The following is a 20,873-nucleotide window of genomic DNA, read 5'->3' on the forward strand; positions in this document are numbered from 1 at the left end:
AGAGAAGTGAGGTGAGGTAGGAGGGGCAAGGTGATGGAATGCTTTAAAGCCGGTGATGAGTAGTTTTTGTTTGATAAAGAGATGGATAGGCCACCACTGGAGATTTTTGAGGAGGGGAGTGACATGTCCTGAACTTTTCTGTAGAAAGATGATCCGGGCAGCAGAGTGAAGTATGGACTGGACTGGGGAGAAGCAGGAGGTTGGGAGGTCAGCAAGGAGGCTAATCATCCAGGCGGGATAGGATGAGTGATTGTGCTAACGTGGTAGCAGTTTGGATGGAGAGGAAAAGGCAGATTTTAGCGATGTTGTGAAGGTGGGACCGGCAGGATTTGGTGATGATTGAATATGTGGGTTGAATAATAATAATAATAATGGCATTTATTAAGTGCTTACTATGTGCAAAGCACTGTTCTAAGCGCTGGGGAGGTTACAAGGTGATCAGGTTGCCCCGCGGGGGGCTTACAGTCTTCACCCCCATTTTACAGATGAGGTAACTGAGACACAGAGAAGTTAAGTGACTTGCCCAAAGTCACACAGCTGACTGTTGGCGGAGTCGAGATTTGAACCCATGACCTCTGACTCCAAAGCCCGTGCTCTTTCCACTGAGCCATGGAGCGAGAGGAGTCAAGGACAACGCCAAGGTTACGGGATTGTGAGACGGGAAGGATGGTGGGGCCGTCTACAGCGACGGGAAAGTCAGGGAGAGGATGGGGTTTGGGTGGGAAGATAAGGAGCTCTGTTAGTACAGTGCCTGGCACATAGTAAGTGTTTAACCAATACCCCAATTATTGTTATCCCTCAACCCCTTCCTCATCCCTTCTTTCCCAGAACTCCAACCCCCACAATCCTCCCCGCCTGACTTCCAGAACTACGGCTCCCACAATGCCCCACTCTCCGAACTACAAATCCCACAATCCCCTAAACCCACTCGCGCCCACAAAGTCCTCCCCCGAAAGGGCCTGGTTCCGGTTTGCCTCGCGCCCGGAACCAGGACTACAACTCCCATAAGCCCTCGGCCCCCCCCCCCCCGCAGCCCGACTACATCCCCCATCAGCCTCCGCGGTCAGGGGCGGGGTGGGGGGTGATCAGCACCTCCCTCTCCCCCACGATCCGACACGTCTCGGGGCGATGGCGGCCGGAGATGATCTGTTCAACCCTGGGACGGACGAGGCGGGGTCCGGACTGAGCGTCAAGTAACGGCCGACTCCCCGTGTCCCACCCTCATCCCCTTCCGGGACCCCCGCCCCCATTCCCTGCTGGGGACCCCCGCCTCCCATCCCCTGGCAGGACTCCTGCGTCCCGCCCCCATCCTTTCCTGGGACCCCCGCCCCCATCCCCTGCGGGGACCCCCGCCTCCCATCCCCTGGCAGGACCCCCGTGTCCCGCCCCCATCCTTTCCTGGGACTCTCACCTCCCACCGTCATCCCCTTTCGGGACCCCCGCCCCCATCCCCTGCTGGGGACCCCCGCCTCCCATCCCCTTCCATCCCCTGGCAGGACCCCCGTGTCCAGCCCCCATCCTTTCCTGGGACCCCCGCCTCCCATCCTCATCCCCTTCCAGGACCCCCGCTCCCTGCCCCCATCCCCTGGCAGGACCCCCGTGCTCTGCTCCCATCCTTTCCTGGGACTCCCACCTCCCACCCTCATCCCCTTTCGGGACCCCCGCCTCCCATCCCCTTCCATCCCCTGGCAGGACCCCCGTGTCCCGCCCCCATCCTTTCCTGGGACCCCCGCCTCCCGCCCTCATCCCCTTCCGGTACCCCCGCCCCCATCCCCTGCTGGGGATCCCCGCCTCCCACCCTCATCCCCTTCCGGGACCCCCGCCCCATCCTCTGCTGAGGACCCCCGCCCCATCCTCTACTGAGGACCCACGCGTCCCACCCTCATCCCCTGGGAGGGCTCCTGCGTCCCGCCCCCATCCTTTCCTGGGACCCCCGCCTCCCACCCTCGTCCCCTTCCGGGACCCCCGCCCCCATCCCCTGCTAGGGACCCCCTCCTCCCATCCCCTGGCAGGACCCCCGTGTCCCGCCCCCATCCTTTCCTGGGACCCCCGCCTCCCACCCTCATCCCCTTCCGGGACCCCCGCGCCCTGCCCCCACCCCCTGGCAGGACCCCCTTGCCCTGCGCCCATCCTTTCCTGGTACTCCCACCTCCCACCCTCATCCCCTTTCGGGACTCCCGCCCCCATCCTTTCCTGGGACCCCCACCTCCCACCCTCATTCCCTGGCGGGACCCCCGCCCCCATCCCCTGCTGGGGACCCCCACCTCCCACCCTCATTCCCTGGCGGGACCCCCGCCCCCATCCCCTGCTGGGGACCCCCCGCCTCCCACCCCCATCCCCCGGCAGCCCCCCCCCCCCCCCCCCCCGCCCCCGGTTCCACCCTCGCCCGGTTTAACGGTTTTCCCTGGCAGGACGCTGCTGCCGAAGCTGCTCCCCGGGGGCGTCCCGGCCCGGGAGTGGTTGGAGCAGCGCCGTGCCACCATCCGACCCTGGGGCCCCTTCCTGGACCAGCGCCGCTTCGCCCGCCCCCAAAACCTGGGCGACCTGTGCCACAGGCTGGGGCGCAACGTGGAGCACTACCAGAGCAACTATGTCTTCGTCTTCCTGGGCCTCATCCTCTACTGCATGTGAGCGCCCCCGCCCAGCCTCCTCCCTCCTCCCTCGAGACCCCCGGTGGCCCCAGCGCCCGACCCCCCTCCCCCGGGGACCCAGGAAGCCCCGGCTCCCGGCCCCTGACCCGGGGGACCCGCGGGACCCCGCTCTTCTATCCGCAGTATCACGTCCCCGATGCTTCTGGTGGCCCTGGCCGTTTTCTTCGGCGCCTGTTACATCCTCTACCTGCGCACGCTGCAGTCCAAACTGATGCTCTTCGGTGAGCCCCGGCCCCTCCTCCCCCTCCCCACGACCCCCCGAAAATCCCGTCCCTTTCCTCCCTTTCCCAAGACCCCTTCCCCTCCTGCTGTTTGACCTTGGGCCAGTCACTTAACTTCTCTGGGCCTCAGTGATCGCATCTGTAAAATGGGGATTCAAAGTGTGAGCCCCGCGTGGGGCAACCCAGGGCTTAGAACAGTGCTTGGCACATAATAAGAGCTTAACAGATATTATTATTATTATTATTATTATTATTATTATTATTATTTATAATTATTATTATTATTATTAGGTCCCCACAGTTTTGTAGGTGACCACTAGGTGGCGCCATCACCCTGGCCAAGACCAGTGTTGCCACCCCCCCCCTTCATTCATTCATTCAATCGTATTTATTGAGCGCATACTGTGTGCAGAACACTGTACTAAGCGCTTGGGAAGTACAAGTTGGCAACATATAAAGACGGTCCCTACCCAAAAACGGGCTCACAGGCTGGAAGGGGGACACAGACAACAAAACAAACCATGGAGACAGGTGTCAGTGCTCCTGCCCACCCCCGACCCCCCTGCTCTAACCCTCTGTCCCCTCAGGTCGGGAGGTGCCCCCCGCTCACCAGTACGCACTGGCCGGGGCCATCTCCTTCCCCTTCTTCTGGCTGGCGGGAGCCGGCTCTGCCGTTTTCTGGGTCCTCGGTAAGTCTCTCAGTTGCGGGAGCAGGGTGGGCACAGGGAACATAGGGAAATCCAGGTGCCCCCGGGCTCTGACCCCTTCCTTGCCCCTCCTCCTGCCTGTCCCCACCCCCAGGAGCCACACTGGTCGTGATCGGTTCTCACGCCGCCTTCCACCAGCTGGAATCCGGGGACACAGAGGAACTGCAGATGGAGCCTGTCTGAGGAACCCAGGACCTTCACCTCTCCCCGCCTCCCAAGGGGGTCGGATTTGACCATGGACAACACTTTCCTACTTCAGGCTAAGACCAAACTCCCTGCTACCCACTCGTCTCCATCCATTCTTTCCTCCCTGTCTTCCTTCCTCCCTGCCTCCCTCTTCCCTCTATCCCTCCATCCTTCCATCGCTTCCTCCCTCCTTCTGTCTTTTCACCCCCTGGGACCTAGCAGGAGAGGTGCTGTCTGTGGAGAAAATGGTAGGAGGGGAACCAGGGGGTCAGGGACAGAGCCTGCCGCTTATGTATCTGTTACAATAAAGTCTGTCCTGTTCTTTTTCTTTCTGGTATTTTTGTTTATGCATTTGTTAAGCGCTATGTGCCGGTCACTGTACTAAGCACTGGGTTAGGTACAAGCTAATCAGGTTGCACCTAGTCCCTGTCCCACATAGGGCTCACAGTCTTAATCCCTATTTTACAGGTAACTGAGATATAGAGAAGTGAAGTGACTTGCCCGAAGGTCACACATCAGACAAGTGGTGGAGGCAATCACCGGGTGGAAAGTATTTTGGTGGAGGAGACTCTAGCTTCCTCCTTTCCAGGCTTCGGCTCTGTAATGACCCTCTGCCCGACTTGGGGCTTGCCCATGGTCATGCCGATGCTTCCCTGGGAGCCGGAGGATTTAGGGAACTACGCTTTCCATCTGGTTCTGAAAGGTTGGAGAAGGAACTAGCTGCCCCAGAGACTCCTGGCATTTGTAGCCCTCAGGGCCTTCGCAGACAGCAGCAACCTCAACATTTGAGCGGCCAGTCACAGGTATAGGATGTGGTTAGGAGGCGGGCAGGAGCTCGATTGTAAACTCTTTGAGGGCAGGAATCATGCCTACCAACTTGAGTGTATTCTCCCAACTGTGCTAAACACATAGTACACGCTCAATAAATTCAATTGATTGATTGAAAGGTTGACCAGTCCACAGCCCTCCAGCCCCTGCTTGTGTCCTTTTGCAGAGGAGGGGCAGGGTCTGGGAATCAGGATGCCTGGGTTGGAGGAGAATAATAATAATAATTATGGTCCTTGATAAGCACTTACTATGTACCAAATATTGTTCTAAGTTACCCCCATGAGGCTCACACTCTTAATGCCCATTTTACAGATGAGGGAACTGAGGCCCAGAGCAGTTAGGCGACTTGCCCAAGGTCGCACAGTAAACATGTGGCAAGAGTCAGGATTAGAACCCATGACCTTCCGACTCCAAGGCCAGTGCACTAGCCACTAAACCACGCTGCTTCTGTAAAGAAACCAGGCAACTTCCACAGATTTAGAAGGGCTTGATTTTATTGCTGAAGGGTCAACACCACCTCTTCCTCTGGTTACCCTGTCTTCTGCTGCCGGGCGAGTTGGCAGAGCCCACAGTGGGGGCAGCAAACCATGACCAGCCAGTCATCAAAGATGGAGCCCTAGGGACCAGAGAGGGCTGGTGAGGAGGGTAGAGGCCAGGGCCGGGGCCACCAGAGGGAATCAATCAATCAATCAGTCGTATTTATTGAGTGCTTACTGTGTGCAGAGCACTGTACTAAGCCCTTGGGAAGTACAAGTTGGCAACATATAGAGATGGTCCCTACCCAACAGTGGGCTCACAGTCTAGAAGGGGGAGACAGAGAACAAAACAAATTAACAAAATTAAATAAATAGAATAGATATGTACAAGTAAAATAAATAAATGGGAATGGGAAGGGAACAGGTTGGAGCCAGGGTCGGGGCTGAGAGGAGCAGGGAGCAGAGATGGGGGACAGGACAACAGAATCGTGGTCGGGGGCCGTCTCACCTGGATGCCATAGGAGGTTCGGACCCCGGTCCTCAAGGCCACCAGGGCGCCGGGCAGGAAGGGCAAGCAGCAGCATTCATCCACTTGTTCCGCCACCCGACACGCTAACACGCATGGCAGCAGGGTCCCCCACAGGCCTATGGGGTGGGGATGATGGGGGAGGCAGATAGGGGGGCAGAGGGCAAAAGTGAGGGGCACCCAAGCTCCCATCCGTCGCCCTCCTCCCCGGCACGGCCACCGCCCCGCAAGTCCTCTTCCCCGTCCTCACAGACACTGCAGTCTCCACAGCAGTCACACAGCTCAGAGCTCCAGGAGCCTGGATTTTCCAGGACCATCATGCCACCGATGGGCCCGGGTTGGGTGCCCACTACTTCCACCTGGTGCTCCATAGGACACAACAGAGTCGGAGCAGGGAGTCCGACCTCCCCTCACAGGCTGTAGAGGGGCAAGGAGAAGCTGAGGGGAGGAGGCCAGCTGGCCCATCCCTTCTTCAGGGGGCCCCTGGCTCTGACCCCTCTTGTTGCCCCCTCAGGTCTCTTCCCCTACACCTCCTACCCCCATGACTCACCCCTCCCTCCTTCACCTCCTCACCTGTGCCAGGTTCTAGCAAATGCCCTGAGAGCTAGGTCAGGTCAAGGGGCTTTATAGGGAGGCAGGTAGAGAAGGCAAACAGAGGGGAGGAGCAGGGAGGGCTTGTGTGCCTAAGGAGTTGGAGAGGGGGAAGATGGGGGCTAGGGAGGAGAATATGTGTGTTGGGGTGGGGGAGAGACTAGGTGATGATTTGCATGTTCATCTATAATTCTATTTTTATTTAGATTGATGCTATTGACAACTGTTTACTTGTTTTGATGCCTGTCCTCTCCCTTCTAGACTGTAAGCCCGTTGTGGGCAGGGATTGTCTCTATTGCTGAATTGTACTTTCCAAGCGCCTAGTGCAGTGTTCTGCACACAGTAAGCGCTCAATAAATGCGATTGAACGAATGGATGGGTGTATGTGTCGCTGTGTGAGTATGTTTGTGTCTGTGTCTGACAGAGGCCATGTAGAAGCAGCGTGGCCTAATGGTAAGAACACAGGCTATTTTGTTAATATGTTTTGTTTTGTTCTCTGTCTCCCCCTTCTAGACTGTGAGCCCACTGTTGGGTAGGGACCGTCTCTATATGTTGCCAACTTGTACTTCCCAAGCGCTTAGTACAGTGCTCTGCACACAGTAAGCGCTCAATAAATACAATTGATTGATTGATTGACTCAGAAAACGTGGGTTCTAATCTCGCCACTTGTCCGCTGTCTGACCTTGGGCAAATCACTTAACTTCTCTGTACCTCAGTTACCTCGTCTGTAAAATGGAGATTAAGACTGTGAGCCCCACGTGGAACAACCTGCATACCTTATATCTACTCCAGCGCTTTGAACAGTGCTTTGCACATAGTAAGGGCTTAACAAATGCCATAATTATTATTATTATTATTATTATTATGTATGTTCATAATAGTGTGCCTGACTAAGGGCATGTATATGACTGCTTTTGGGTATTCATGAGTCAAGGAGGAAAGGAGATACCCCTATTACTCTGAATTTCATTTAACACCTCCTTTGCACAAAGCCCTGTGCTAAGCGCTGGAAAAGGTGCCAGGACAATTCAGGCCCGGGCCTCGGGCCTAAAAGGGCTTCCAGCCTCGAAAGCGACAACTGGTGACCCGCCCCCGGAGAGAGGCGAGGCTGGGAGCGGGCAGGTCCGGCCTGGGACCGGTGGATCGGTCAATATTTGATTGGTGGCCAAAACCTCTTTCTGGACTTTGCCCTGGAATCTGGAGGTGGGGTGTAGGGGAGGAGGGAGAAAGGGGAGAGGAGGGAAAAATCCCCCTCCTGTTTCCTACTGTGTCCAACTTGATGACCTTGTATCTACCCAAAAGGAGGGAAAAATCCCCCTCCTGTTTCCTACTGTGTCCAACTTGATGACCTTGTATCTACCCTAGCGCTTAGAAGCGTGCTTGGTGCATAGTAAGCCCTTAACCAATACTATTATTAGTATCCTTCTACAGCCCAGCCTGCACCCTCTGCTCCTCTGCCACTAACCTCCTCACTGTGCCTTGTTCTTGCCTGTCCCGCCGTCGACCCCCGGCCCACATCCTTCCCCTGGCCTGGAATGCCCTCCCTCCCCACATCCGCCAAGCTAGCTCTCTTCCTCCCTTCACAGCCCTACTGAGCGCTCACCTCCTCCAAGAGGCCTTCCCAGACTGAGCCCCCTTTTTCCTCTCCTCCTCCCTATCGCGCCCCCCCACCTCCTTCCCTTCCCCACAGCACCTGTATATATGTTTGTACAGACGTATTACTCTATTTATTTTACTTGGACATATTTACTATTCTATTTATTTTGTTAATGATGTGCTTCTAGCTTTAATTCTGTTTGTTCTGACGATTTTGACACCTGTCTACATGTTTTGCTTTTGTTGACTGTCTCCCCCTTCCAGACTGTGAGTCCGTTGTTGGGTAGGGACCGTCTCTCTATGTGGCCGACTTGTACTTCCCAAGCGCTGAATACAGTGCTCTGCACACAGTAAGTGCTCAATAAATACGACTGAATGAATGAATGAGTGATTAGTATTGTTATTATTCCCAAGGCCCCGCGGCCCTCCGCGCCCGAGCGCCGTGACCTGGAGGCTTTGGAGCGACTGCGGGGTGGGGGGCCGGGACGCCTGGGTCCCAGGGCAGGCCACGGAGGGCTGGAGCCGGGGGGGGCGGGGAGAGAGGAGCCAGCCGAAGGCCCAGAGAGTGGGAAAGCGGCTGGGGGGGAGGGAGGTGGCGGTGGCCGGAGGGAACACACGGTGACAGGAGGAAGAAAAATGGGAGAAGAAATGAGAGTGGACGGGCCGGCGGCGAAGGCGAAGGCGGGAATCGGGTTGGCGGGGACTCTCCGTGCGCCCCCCGCCTCCGATCCCCCAATACACGCACACACACAGACACACACACACACAGCTCACCGACCCCAGCCCCTCGCCAAGCGCAGTTCCCCAGGGCCCCGGATAATAATAATAATGATGGTATTTGTTGAGCGCTTACAATGAGCCAAGCCCTGTTCTAAGCGCCCGGGGGAGAGACAAGGTGATTAAGTTGTCCCACGTGGGGCTCACAGTCTCCATCCCCATTTTCCAGAGGAGGTCACCGAGGCCCAAGGTCACACAGCAGACTAAGTGGCGGGGCCGGGATTAGAATCCACGTCCTCCGACTTCCCGGATCCCTCCCCACTCCCCGAGCCGCTCCTTCCCTGCCGTCCCGGGTCCCCCTCTGACCCCAGACTCCTTTTCCCCCGTGCCCTGGCCCCCCCAATCTCCATGGCCCCTGTAGGCCCCTCCTGCCCTCCGGCCCCCCCCCCCCCCCCCCCCCGGTCTGGACTCAATCAATCAATCGTATTTATTGAGCGCTTACTGTGTGCAGAGCACTGTACTAAGCGCTTGGGAAGTACAAGTAGGCAACATATAAAGTCCCTACTCAACAGTGGGCTCACAGTCTAAAAGGGGGAGACTCCCTCCCCATCCACAGCGTGGCTCAGTGGAACGAGCCCGGGCTTTGGAGTCAGAGGTCATGGGTTCAAACCCCGGCTCCACCAACCGTCAGCTGGGTGACTTTGGGCAAGTCACTTTACTTCTCTGGGCCTCAGTTACCTCATCTGTAAATGGGAATGAAGACTGCGAGCCCCCCCGTGGGACAACCTGATCACCTTGTATCCTCCCCAGCGCTTAGAACAGTGCTTTGCACATAGTAAGCGCTTAACAAAAGCCATTATTATTATTATCATTATTATCCACGAGGCCTTATCGCCGTCCCGGGCCCCCCCGCCCGGCGGTGCGGGAGTCTCGGGGCGGAAATGGGGGGGAGGGAGGGCGGTGATGGAGAGGCGGCGGCGCGGGGCCAATGGAGTGGAAAGCAGGACAAATGAGCGGCGGGGAGCGCGGCCGACAGCCTCTCTCCATCTTCCCATTACCGCCTAATGGGCCCCCCCCCCCGCCCCCCGCCGCCTTGATGAAGATTTATCGGCCCCCCGCCCCGCCCCGCCCCGCCCCGGCCAGGTCACCTGACGAAGTCACCCGGGGGGCCGGCTGGGGGGCGGGAGGGGAGGAGGAGGATATATAGGGACAGAGACAGAGGCCCCCGGAGAGACACAGAGACACGGAGAGACGGAGGAGGACGGGCAGGGCCGGGGCAGAGTCAGAGACCGCAGAGACATCGACAGAGACGGAGACGTAGGCAGGTGGAGACAGCGAGACAGAGAGGCCCAGGGGCTTCGAGGGGCCCGGAGAGAGGGGAAGAGGGACAGGGACAGTCAATCAAAGGGAGAGGGGGCCCGGAGGTTGGAATCACCCTGGGGGGGCATTCCGTCCTATTTATTGAGCGCTTACTGTGTGCAGAGCACTGTACTAAGCGCTTGGGAGAGTCCCTCGCCCCTCTGCATCATCATCATCATCATCAATCGTATTTATTGAGCGCTTACTGTGTGCAGAGCACTGTACTAAGCGCTTGGGAAGTACAAATTGGCAACATATAGAGACAGTCCCTACCCAACAGTGGGGAGGGAGGGCGGCTTTGGGGATGGGGGGAAGGGGGCTAGGCCCTGGAGGTCCGTTCTCCGCTCTGAGGTCCCCAGCCAGGATCCCCCTCCCTGCCCGCGACCCCCTCCTCCCTCCGCCCTGGGGGGGGCCCGCCCCTGCCCCCCCCCCCCGCTCCCCTCGGCCGGGGTCCCCAGAGGGCCGCGGACCAGGACAGAGACACGTGGGTCCTTTGGGGACAGAGTAGGACAGGAGGGAGAAGAAGTTGGGGACCGGACAGTGTGTGTGTTTTTTGGGGTGGGGGGGCCGTGAGAGGGGCTCGGGGGCCCCCTCCCCCCCTGATTGATTCCTGTTTATTTGCCGTCCCCGCGGGCGGGCGGGCGAGCCGAGCGCGCCCCATCCATCACGGCCCCGCAGTCTCCCTAATAAAAACATTTTACTCCTAAATGATCTCGAACTAATTAACTCAAAGTGTTAATTAAAGTTTGCGCAGACGGCATTGTCATCAGCGCCGGCGTCCGATCCATCTTCCCGGCGAGAGGAGACCCGCCCAGTCGAGGGGGAGCTGGGGGCGGGGGGGAGTTGGGGGGGCTGGGAGCTGGGGGGAGGGTTGGGGGGCTGGGACCTGGGAGATCCACGGGAGGTGGGGGGGGGTGGCCGAGGTGGGAAGGGGGGTGTCCCAGCTTCCTTCCTCTCACCGGACCTATGGGTGCAGAGGTCTTTGCCTGTCCCGTGTCCCGTGTGTGTGTGTATGTGTGTTCTCCTGTGTCGGTGTTTAGGTCCGTGGGAGACAGCCCAGACTAAGGGTTCAGCGCTTAGTACAGTGCTTGGCACATAGTAAGCGCTTAACAAATACTATAATTATTATTATTATTCAGGCCTGGGTTGGCATCTTCTTGGCATGGTGGTCGCCTGTGTGTTTGTCCTTCTGACTGTCCGTGTGACTGCCGGTCTGTCTGCGGCCCAGGGCCTGGTCCGGGGGCGGAGTAAAAGGGGTAGTCCCGCGGGACGGATCAACTCGGAGTCTCTCCCTCCCGGGCCTGCTCCCCTACTCTCCCCTCTCCCCCCTCCTCCTTCCTCCTCGCCCCGTCCCCGGCCCCTGCTCCTGGCTACCCCCCCAACTCATTCCGCCCCGCCCCATCGGCTGGGTGGTCCAGTGGTCAGTGAGTGGGACCAAGCATCCCTCTCTCTCTCTCCATCTCTCTCTCTCTCTCCCGCTCTCTCTCGGGCGGGCCACCCCCGGGTGAGGGCTCATACATCACGGGCTGACAGGCTCAGAAAGCCCCGGAATTAAAACCTAAATCGAATATTGATCACCCGCTCCGGCCGCGGCCCCCCCGCCCGCTGGCCCACCCTGCCTGCCCCCCTCTCCTTTCTCTCTCTCTCTCTCTCTCTCTCTCTCTCTCTCTCTCTCTCTCTCTCTCTCTCTCTCTCTCTCTCTCTCTCTCTCTCTCTCTCTCTCTCTCTCTCTCTCTCTCTCTCTCTCCCATCTCTCCATCTCGCTCTCTGGGTCTGTGTCTCCCAAGTCCTCCCTGACTTCTTGCTCTTTCACCTATCTCCCCTCCTGCCTCTTTCAACCTTCACTATCTCCCTCTTTCCCATCCCCAAAGATGACTACAGACACACACACGCACACTCCCCCTCTGCCTCCCTAGGCCACAATCTCCTTCGTCTCTTCTGTTTCTGCGTCAATCACTCTCTGTCTGACTCCATCTCTCCGTCCCTGTCTCCCTAGGTCTCTATCTCTCCTTATTCCTCTCCCGATCCCTCTCTCTGGCCTAAATCCTACCCTCGCATCGCCCTCCAGGCCCTTTTTGGCTCTCTCCTCCTGGCCCTCGCCCCCCACCCCCCTAAACCAGAGTTCTCACCTGCCCTCCAGCCCCCAGATGACCCCCTCGGCCTCAGTTTCACCCTCGATTTGGATTGAACCCCGGAGCCTCCAAAGGCTGCCGGGTGTTTGTGGAATTGGAGAGGGGAGAGAAGAGACCACAGAGAAGAAGCCTCTCACATCCCGGCCACGGCTTGATAAGGAAGAAACCCTGAGGTGAAAAAGACGCGGGGGTTAGATTGGGCCACTTAATATGTCGACAAGTAGCCCTGAAAGGGGCGGGTACGCCACAGGGAGACGTCGTCAGAGAGAGAGAGAGAGAGAGAGAGAGAGAGAGAGAGAGAGAGAGAGAGAGAGAGAGAGAGGAGATGGGAGAGGCAGATCTCTGAGGAAAGGATCGAGGGGATGGGAGAGGTAGATTAAAGGATCGAGGAGATGGGAGAGGCAGATTACAGGATCGAGGAGATTGGAGAGGCAGATCTCTGAGGAAAAGATCGAGGAGTTTGGAGAGTCAGATCTCTCAGGAAAAGATAGAGGAGTTGGGATTACCCAGGTTGGAGAAGAGAGGATTAAGGGGGTTGGGGGGCGAACAGGGGCAATAACTGAACACTGGGTTAGGGGTCTTTGCCTTTAGGAGATGAGAACCGATTGCGTCCCCCCCTTCCCACCACTGCTCCACGACTCCCAAATCAGGGCGAAAAGGGACTTCTGGGACTGCAGCAGGAGGGATGGTCGTTTAGACACAAGGAAGGACTTCCCCATGCTCCGAAAGGGAGGAGGAGGCAGAGCAGGATGAGGGAAGAGGGGCTGGCCCCGTCCCCTTCCCTGCAGATGCTTCCGAGGAGAGAAACCAACCTGTGCAGGCTGGGGTGAGACCAGCCTTGCCCGGAGGCAGGGGGATGGATGGGGTGACCCCATCGGGTCCCGAGGACCCTGTCACCTGCCCTGCCGGTTGCGGACAGTCCTGGGGAGAGTCAGAGGAGCTTCCTGGGACGGAGAGTGGCAGAGGAGAAGGCTCTCTGTCCCGGGGCTCCCCTTCCCTCCCTCCCTCCCTCCCTCCCCGGCCGGGCCGGGCTGGGCCGGGCCGGGCTCTCCCGCCGCCGCGATCCGCTGGCGGGGAGAAGATGAATCTTTCATGAGTGATTTGCCGCCGCCTCTTCTCGTCCCGTGTTGTTTAATGTTTCAATTTAGGCGAAAGCAAAACATTCAATCAGGCGGATTAACTGCGTAATGCGGCTCATCACTCAACCTGTCGCATCGCGACGGCCGAGGGGCGGGGGCCGGGGGGGCGTGGGAGGGGAGGGGCCGGCCGGGACGGGGGAGGGGACACGCAGAGGCGGACGGAGAAGAGGACAGGACCGCCCCCGCCCCGGGGGCCCGAGGCAGAAGCAGCAGGAGGCTCGGGGCCCCAACCCCGCTCCGCTCCCGCCTTTTTCCGGAGTCCCCTCCGGACCCCTCCTCTGCGCCCCCTCCCCCTAGTTTCCACCTCCCCTTCCCCTAAACCCACTCAGACAGAGAAGCAGCGTGGCTCAAGGGAAAGAGCACGGGCTGGGGATGGGTTCTAATCCCGGCTCCGCCACTTGTCAGCTGTGTGACCTTGGGCAAGTCACTTAACTTCCCTGGGCCTCAGTTCCCTCATCTGGAAAATGGGGCTGAAGACTGTGAGCCCCACGTGGGACAAACTGAGTACCTTGTATCTACCCCAGTGCTTAGAACAGTGCTTGGCACATAGTAAGCGCTTAACAAATACCAACATTATTATTATTATTATTATTATTATTCTCCCCTCCCCCTGAATCCACTCATCCTCCCCATCCCCTGCCCTGTCCCCCAAATGTCCCCCCACAACCAGAGTCTGACACCCCCTTTCCCTAGGCCCGAGTCTGTCCCCCTCACCCCCAACCAGGGCTGTCCTTCAGTCTGGTTTTGAACCCAGTACCCGCCCCCCGCCCCAAGCCCCCCGTTCTGGTGGCTCGGATTCCTGGCGTGCCGTTCCTCTTGCTGCCACCAGGTGGCAGCAGGAGGGGGCGCTATCTCCGGCCGGAGGGGAAAGAAGTTGCGCCGGAGCCGCGGCCGCAGGCGGGGAAGGGGAAAAAGGGGGAAAGACCCCCGACCCTTTAATGGCCTCGAGGAGGGAAAAGGACACCCAGGAGACCCAGGGGGCAGGGGAGCCGGAGCAGGACCACCGCCCTCCCCAAGTTCCGACTCCAAATAATATCAATCAATCAATCAATCGTATTTATTGAGCGCTTACTGTGTGCAGAGCACTGTACTAAGCGCTTGGGAAGTACAAGTTGGCAACATATAGAGACAGCCCCTACCCAACAGTGGGCTCACAGTCTGAAAGAATAGTATTTGTTAAGCGCTTACTATGTGCCAGTCACACAGACAGTCAGAAGGACAAACACACAGGAGACCACCATGCCAAGAAGATGCCAACCCAGGCCTGAGTAATAATAATAATAATTATTATTATTATAGTATTTGTTAAGCGCTTACTATGTGCCAAGCACTGTACTAAGCGCTGGACCCTCAGTCTGGGCGCTCGCCCACGGACCTAAACACTGATACACAAGAACACACATACACACACACACACACACGGGACACGGGACGGGCGAAGACCTCTGCACCTCTGTGTTCTAAGTGCTGGCGTAGAGACAAGATAACCGGGTTGGACGCAGCCCCTGTCCCACGCAGGACTCACAGACTTAATCCCCATTTTACAGAGGGGAGAACTGAGGCACAGGGAAGTGACTCTGTGCCTCAGACTGTGAGCCCACAGTTGGGTAGGGACCGTCTCTATGTGTTGCCAACTTGTACTTCCCAAGCGCTTAGTATAGTGCTCTGCACACAGTAAGCGCTCAATAAATACGATTGATTGATTGATTGATTGAAGTGACTTGTCCAAGGACCGTCTCTATATGCTGCCAACTTGTACTTCCCAAGCGCTTAGTACAGTGTTCTGCACCCAGTAAGCGCTCAATAAATACGATTGAATGAATGAATGAATGAATGAAGTGACTTGCCCAAGGTCACAGAACAGACAAGCGGCAGAGTCGGAATTAGAACCCATGACCAGACCCCTAGGCCTATGCTCTATCCACTAGGTCATGATCCAGAGGGCTGAGCTTTTTCTTTTATGGTATTGTTAAGTCTCTACTATGTGCCAGGCACTGTACTAAGGGCTGGGGTAGATACAAGATAGTCAGGTTGGATAATAACACAATAACGACGGCATTTGGTAAGCACTTACTATGTGCAAAGCACTGCTCTAAGCGCTGGGCACTGTTCTAAACTGCAACCCCTGTCCCACGTGGGGCTCACAGTCTTAATCCCCATTTTACAGATGAGGTAAATGAGGTCCAGAGAAGTCAAGTGGTTTGCCCAAGGTCACACGACAGACAAGTGGGATGAGCTTTCCTCCAAAGACCCCCTGGGACTCCCACCCTGCCTCAATCCCTTAAACTTTCAGAGCTCAAACCCTGCCCTCCGGGCCCCGATGCCCCCACTGCCAGGGACCACAATCCAGCCCTTTCTATCTCTCTTGGCATCTATCTCTTTCTCTGTTTCTGTCTCTGTCTCTTTTTCTGTGTCCGTCTCTTTGTCCTTGTCTGTCTGTCTGTCTCTCTCTCTGTCTCTGTGTCCCTGTCTGTCCTTGTTTGTCTCGATCTCTGTCTCTATGCTGTTCTCTTTTTGTCGCTGACTACCTCTGTCTGTGTCTGTTTGTTTCTTTCTGGGTCTAACTCTATCTCTGCGTGGGCCCGTTTGTTTCTTTCTGTCTCCCTCTCTCTCTCTCTCTCTCTCTCTCTCTCTCTCTCTCTCTCTCTCTCTCTCTGTCTCTCCGTGTGTCTCTGTCTCCCTGTCTTCTTCTCCCTCTCCGTCCCTTTCTTTTTCCTTTCTTCTCTCCCTCTCTTCCCTCGGCCCCCTGGCCCCTCGGCCCCCCTCCCATCTCCGTCCCTCCCTCTCTCCTTCCCCCTCCTCTCCGGCGGGCCGCTGTGGGTCTCTAGGCTGTGACCCCACTCCGGGATAAATGGAGATCTCAGTTGGCTCGGCTGACAGGCGCTAAACAGCCGCGGCGCTGCCTCTCTGCACCGGGAACCCCTGGGCACACACGAGCGCGCATGCACACACACACACACACACACACACACACACACACACACACACACACACACACACCCCATACATAAAGCACACACCTGCAAAACCCGCAGGGGACATGGACACCCCCAGTTCTCTGGGAACCCCAATCCGGGACTCAGTTGTGGAAACGCACCTCCAGGGGATCCCACAAGGGCATTCCTGGGGACACACTTACACACACACACACACACACACACCCTACACACTGGCCCCATCTTGCCTGCTGATGCACCTCACCCATGAAGACGCCCGGGCACACACAGGGAAGCACTGTGGCCTTGTGGACAGAGAATGGGCCTGGAGGTCAGAGGACCTGGGTTCTAATCCCGAATCTGCCACCTACTTGCTGCGAGACCTTGGGCAAGTGGCTTCTTTGTGCCTCAGTTCCCTCATCTGAAAAATGGGGATGCAAGACGTGGGACTTGGGACTTGGACTGTGAGCCCCACGTGGGACCTGATTAGCTTGAATCTACCCCAGCATTTAGTATAGTGCTTGGCATATAGTAAGCACCTAATAATAATTATTATAATAAGGCCCGGGACATCTGCCTCTCTCATCTTGTACTCTCCCAAGCTCTTAGTACAGTGCTCTGCACATAGTAAGCGCTCAATAAACTCTATAGACTGACTGACATCCCGAGTGGGGTGCAGGCCGTGTCTGAGGCCTGCATGGGTCACCCAGAACCCCGATTTATATGCTCTCCTTCGTTGCTCACAGAAAGTGCCCAGAGTGTCTGGGGGAAAACCTGATGCTGACCCCACCACTTCTGGTTGTCCTTCCACACCTTGCCCAGGGCCAAACCGGGGCACCCAGCCCAGGAGAAGGGGGCTGTGGGATCCAGCCGGCTGCCTCAACTGCTCTCTGCACAGCCTCTTCTTCCCCTCTCGCCCCTCTGCTCGCTCCCCTCCCCTCCCCATCCTCTGCCTCAGTCTCTCCAGCGGTCTCTGTTTCTCTCCATTCTGCCTGGCTGGGTGGCTGACTGGTTGGGGTGGATCCGTCCCTGTGTCCCTCTGTCTCCCATCAGCGAGCAGGCCCTTCTGCTTATTAATCGGCCTTCTCAGGCACCCACACATCTCTCTGTTTCTAAGAAACCCTAGAAGGAGCCTTTCTATCTCTGTCTCGGCCCGTGCCTCAGTTTCCAATTTTTCCACTCTCCCTGTCCCCTTTCTTGTTTCTCCCCTTTTCTTCCCTTCTGCTGCCTTCCGAGTCTAATCTCTCTCTCTCTCTCTCTCTCTCTCTCTCTCTCTCTCTTTCTCTGTCACTGTCTGTTTTCTGCTGGTCTCTTCGATCTCTGCCCGTCTTCTTTCTATCTCTATCTCTGTCTTTCTCTCTTTCCTTTCCTCTTCTTCACTTTTTGCCTTTTTCTTCTTTCCTTTTCTTCTTCTTTCCCTCCCTCCCTGCTTTCCATCTTCCATCCCTCCTTCGTTCTCTTTCCTCCTTCCATCAGGGTGACTAGGGGGAGCCCACTATTCCGTCCCTTCAAGCACCCCAGGGACAACTTGTTTGACTGAACTCCATTTCCCCGTGTGACTCCTCTTCCTCTGCCCTCCTGCCTCTTTCCCCATCTCTCCTTCCTCTTTCCTTTCTTCTGCACTCTGCCTTAGTATCTCTCTCTCTTTCTCTCTCTCTCTCGTCCTTGTCTCTATCTCTCCTCCGCCCGGGTCTCTGTCTCCCTCCCTCTCTCCCTCCCTCCGCCCCTCCCTCCCCCTCTTTCTCTCCCTCTCTCCCTCTGTCTCACTCTTCGCCTCTCTCTTTTCTCTCTCAAGTGTTTTCAATTTTATTCTGAGTGGAATTAACTACCCCTGATGTCAAATTGCCGCCGAAATCGATAATAATATCTTTACAAAAGAGGATATTCTTCTCTCGGCGAACGGCCCCTGAAAAATGGAAAATTTAGTCGAAATTGATTCATTACTTGACACTTTATAGAACGGCTGCGTATTGATCGCGCCTGTCATGTCCCATCTCCCCTAATCGAAGCTGAAGTCCGACTCCGATGCCTGCTATTTTTCATAATTCCACCACTGCAGACAGCTCCACAAACAGAGCAGGCTGCAAACGCCTCCCCCGCCCCCCCCGGCCGTGGCCCCCTCCCCAGCCCCCTCCCCCGGCCCCTGCCCTCTGCCGCTCCGGCCCGGTGCCCCCCGCCGCCCCCCACCGTCTCCGGGGGGACCCCCGCATCCCCCATTTCCCCCACATCCTCGGCCCCCCCCCCGGCCACGGTTCCCGGTCCCTGGACCCCAAGTGCCCCCACCCAAGATCTCAGCAAGGCTCCTCAAGGATTCTCCTCTCCCCCTCTGCACCCCCAGACTCGCCCCAGTCCCCCCCACCCAAACTCCTGCCGGGCTGGTCCTTCCCCTCCCCCAATCCCGCTTTCCCGGGACCTGCCCCCGCGCCCCCCATTGTCCCCCCACTTGCATCGACCCCCCAGAATCTCCAACCCCTCGCGGGCTCCCTCCTTCCCTCCGGCCCGTCGTCTCTCGGGCCTTCTGGGCATCTGACCAGTTGTCTCCTTCCGTCTCTCCGTCCGTCTCTCTCTTCCTCTCCGTTTCGGGTCTCTGTCTCGGTGTCTCTTCCCCGGCTCACTGTCTGCTTTCCCGTCTGCCTTTCTGTGCCTCTCGGCCCTGTCTCTCTATCTCTGTCTTCCTGCCCGTCTCTGGGTTTCCGTCTCTATCTCCCTGGGTCTCTGAGGTGGTCTCTGCCTCTCTCGTCTCTTCCCTCAGGCCTAACTTTGAGGCTCCGACCCCCACCTGGAGGGCTCCCCCCACCCCCAGATCCCCCTCTGCCCGAAGCCGGCCGCCCCTCGCCCTATTTTCTTCTTGGAACCGGGTGGGCAGGGGCAGAGGGGAGAGAGGGCTTTCACGTGTTGTCTCTGTCCTTCGGGGGTTATGACCCCGCGGGGACGAGGTTACCCACCCCATGCCTCTGAAGCCCGGGGGTGCTACATGCAGCTCTCGGGGTTGGGGGGGGGGGTGTCACTCTTTGGGGTGACCCCCATTCTGGGAAGAATTGCATACATAGGGAGATGGGGGTGTCTCTCTGCACGAGGCACGCAGCATGATCCAAGGGCGACCATAGGGCCTCGGGCTCCATATACTGCCAAAGGGCACTATAATTTGGGCCGGGGTCCCACGGGGACCAAGGGGGTTTGTATCCTGGGTCGGAGTGACCCTCACACCTTCGCGGTGTGTGTATGTGTGTGTGTGTGGGGGGGGGGGCTCGCACCCCCCAACTCCATCCTCCAAGCAGGACCCCCATCGATGGAGGGGGGAAGAAGGGCAGAGAGAAGAGGACAGGACAGGCCAGGGGTGCTGAGAGAGGGGCTAGAGGATGGGCGGAGGGGGGGGGGCGAGACCCCCCAGGAGAATGGGGAAAAGGAAGGGAGGGGGAGCTGGGAAAAGGGGGAGACGGGGATGGAGAGAAGAGGGAGTTTAGAGAAGGTGGAAGCAGACCGCAGAGGGTACTGGGAGCCGGGAGGTAGGCCTCGGTACCCAAGGCTGCCCCAGCCGCAGCTCCGAAGAGCCGGGTCGATATTTAATTGTTATTTCAGTGGGGAACAGAGCAGAAGCTGGGCTGGGGGCGGTCACCGTCCCTGTCCCCGAGTGTGTGTGTGTGTTTGTGTGCGCTTTAGTGTGTTCGTGGCACAGTGTGGGGGTGAGCAGGGATGTGCGTGTGTGTTTGTGTTGTTCCCGGGGGTGGGGGGGGGGTATCCCTCCGCCTTGGGTGAAAGTGTGTTGGTGCCCAGGGGTGTCCATGTGTAGGGGGGGGTGTGTGTGTGTGTCAGTGTGTGTCTGGGGGCTGAGGTCTATGGAGTGCAGCAGTGTGTGGGTTTGTTCTTAGCGGTTTCCGTGTATGTGTGTGGGGGGGTGTCTGGTGAGTGTCAGTGTGTGCATTAGTGTGGGTCCGTGCGTGAATCTGTATGGGAATTCCATGTGCGTGTGTCGGTGTGTGTGCTTGCGGGCGTCTGGTGAGTGTCAGTGTGTGCATCAGTGTGAGTCCGTGCGTGGCCTTGTGGGCGTCTGTGTGAGCCTCCGGGTGTGGACCAGTGTGGGGCCTGGTCTGTGTCAGTGTTTGTCCGCGTGTGTGGCAGTGTGGGCCCGCGTGTACCAGCGTGGGCCCGTAGGTGTGTAAAGGTGTGCGTCCGTATGGGTGTCAGTGCGTGTGTGTCCACCTCAGTAAGGGGGCCCTCTGTCTCTCCCCTCCCCCTCCCCCCCTCCTCTCCCCAACCCCCTCCTCCCCCCCCCCCGCACCTCATTCTCCACACTCGGTCCCGGGGATCGAACCTTATTTAGAGTCGCGATTCGACATCTGTTTTCAAATTTGATCAGCTCTGAACTTTATTTTCCGAGTTTGAGGAAAATTATATTCCATCGATCGGCTCCCTCCCCGGCCCGGACGGCTCCCTCCTTTCCTCCCTCCCTCCCTCCCGCTCCCTCCCGCTCCCTCCTTCTCCCTCCCGCTTCCCTCCCGCTTCCTCTCTCCCGCTCCTTCCCGCTTCCCTCCCGCTTCCCCTGCCGCCGCTCCCGCCGCCGCCGCCTCCTCCTGCTCCTCCATATATCTCGGGCCGGAGTTGGGGCTGCGCCGCCCGGGGAGGAAGGACCGGGCCCCGCCGCCCGGGCCCAGGCCGGAGCCTCCGGCTGCCTCCCGCCGGCTCTCCCTCCCTCCCTCCCTCCCTCCCTCTCTTCTTCCCTCCCTCCTTCTCTCTCTCCCTTCCTCTCTCCCTCCTCCCTCCTCCTCCCCTCTTCCCTCCTCCTCCTCCTGCTTCCTGCTCCTCCTGCT

At 58.0% G+C, this 20,873-nt stretch overlaps 2 protein-coding genes across 2 annotated transcripts; one reads left to right on the top strand and one right to left on the bottom strand.

Moving 5' to 3' along the window:
- The first annotated feature begins 1,071 nt into the window (after positions 1–1,071).
- On the top strand, positions 1,072–4,102 carry RABAC1 (Rab acceptor 1). Its single transcript, XM_038767283.1, has 5 exons — positions 1,072–1,193; positions 2,412–2,627; positions 2,775–2,872; positions 3,460–3,561; positions 3,674–4,102. Exons 1-5 carry the CDS (start codon positions 1,129–1,131, stop codon positions 3,760–3,762), a joined length of 570 nt encoding a protein of 189 aa, XP_038623211.1. The 5' UTR covers positions 1,072–1,128; the 3' UTR covers positions 3,763–4,102.
- A 1,020-nt stretch (positions 4,103–5,122) lies between these two features.
- Positions 5,123–5,966, bottom strand: LOC119945788 (cornifelin homolog). Its single transcript, XM_038766971.1, has 3 exons — positions 5,810–5,966; positions 5,578–5,714; positions 5,123–5,209 (listed from the first exon to the last, which is right to left on the bottom strand). Exons 1-3 carry the CDS (start codon positions 5,964–5,966, stop codon positions 5,123–5,125), a joined length of 381 nt encoding a protein of 126 aa, XP_038622899.1.
- Positions 5,967–20,873: the final 14,907 nt, after the last annotated feature.

Source organism: Tachyglossus aculeatus, chromosome 26 (genome assembly GCF_015852505.1).
Source record: "Tachyglossus aculeatus isolate mTacAcu1 chromosome 26, mTacAcu1.pri, whole genome shotgun sequence".
Classification (NCBI taxonomy): domain Eukaryota; kingdom Metazoa; phylum Chordata; class Mammalia; order Monotremata; family Tachyglossidae; genus Tachyglossus; species Tachyglossus aculeatus.

Bases quoted from the DNA above. Each gene is read 5' to 3' on its own strand.
- LOC119945788 (XM_038766971.1), bottom strand. From the start codon at position 5,966: ATGGAGCACCAGGTGGAAGTAGTGGGCACCCAACCCGGGCCCATCGGT. The intron at 5,715-5,809 runs GTGCCGGGGAGG...CCCACCCCATAG, and splicing joins GGACTTGCGGGGCGGTGGCC to GCCTGTGGGGGACCCTGCTG. The intron at 5,210-5,577 runs GTGAGACGGCCC...TCTGGTCCCTAG, and splicing joins GAACCTCCTATGGCATCCAG to GGCTCCATCTTTGATGACTG.
- RABAC1 (XM_038767283.1), top strand. From the start codon at position 1,129: ATGGCGGCCGGAGATGATCTGTTCAACCCTGGGACGGACGAGGCGGGG. The intron at 1,194-2,411 runs GTAACGGCCGAC...TTTCCCTGGCAG, and splicing joins GGGTCCGGACTGAGCGTCAA to GACGCTGCTGCCGAAGCTGC. The intron at 3,562-3,673 runs GTAAGTCTCTCA...CCCCACCCCCAG, and splicing joins TGCCGTTTTCTGGGTCCTCG to GAGCCACACTGGTCGTGATC.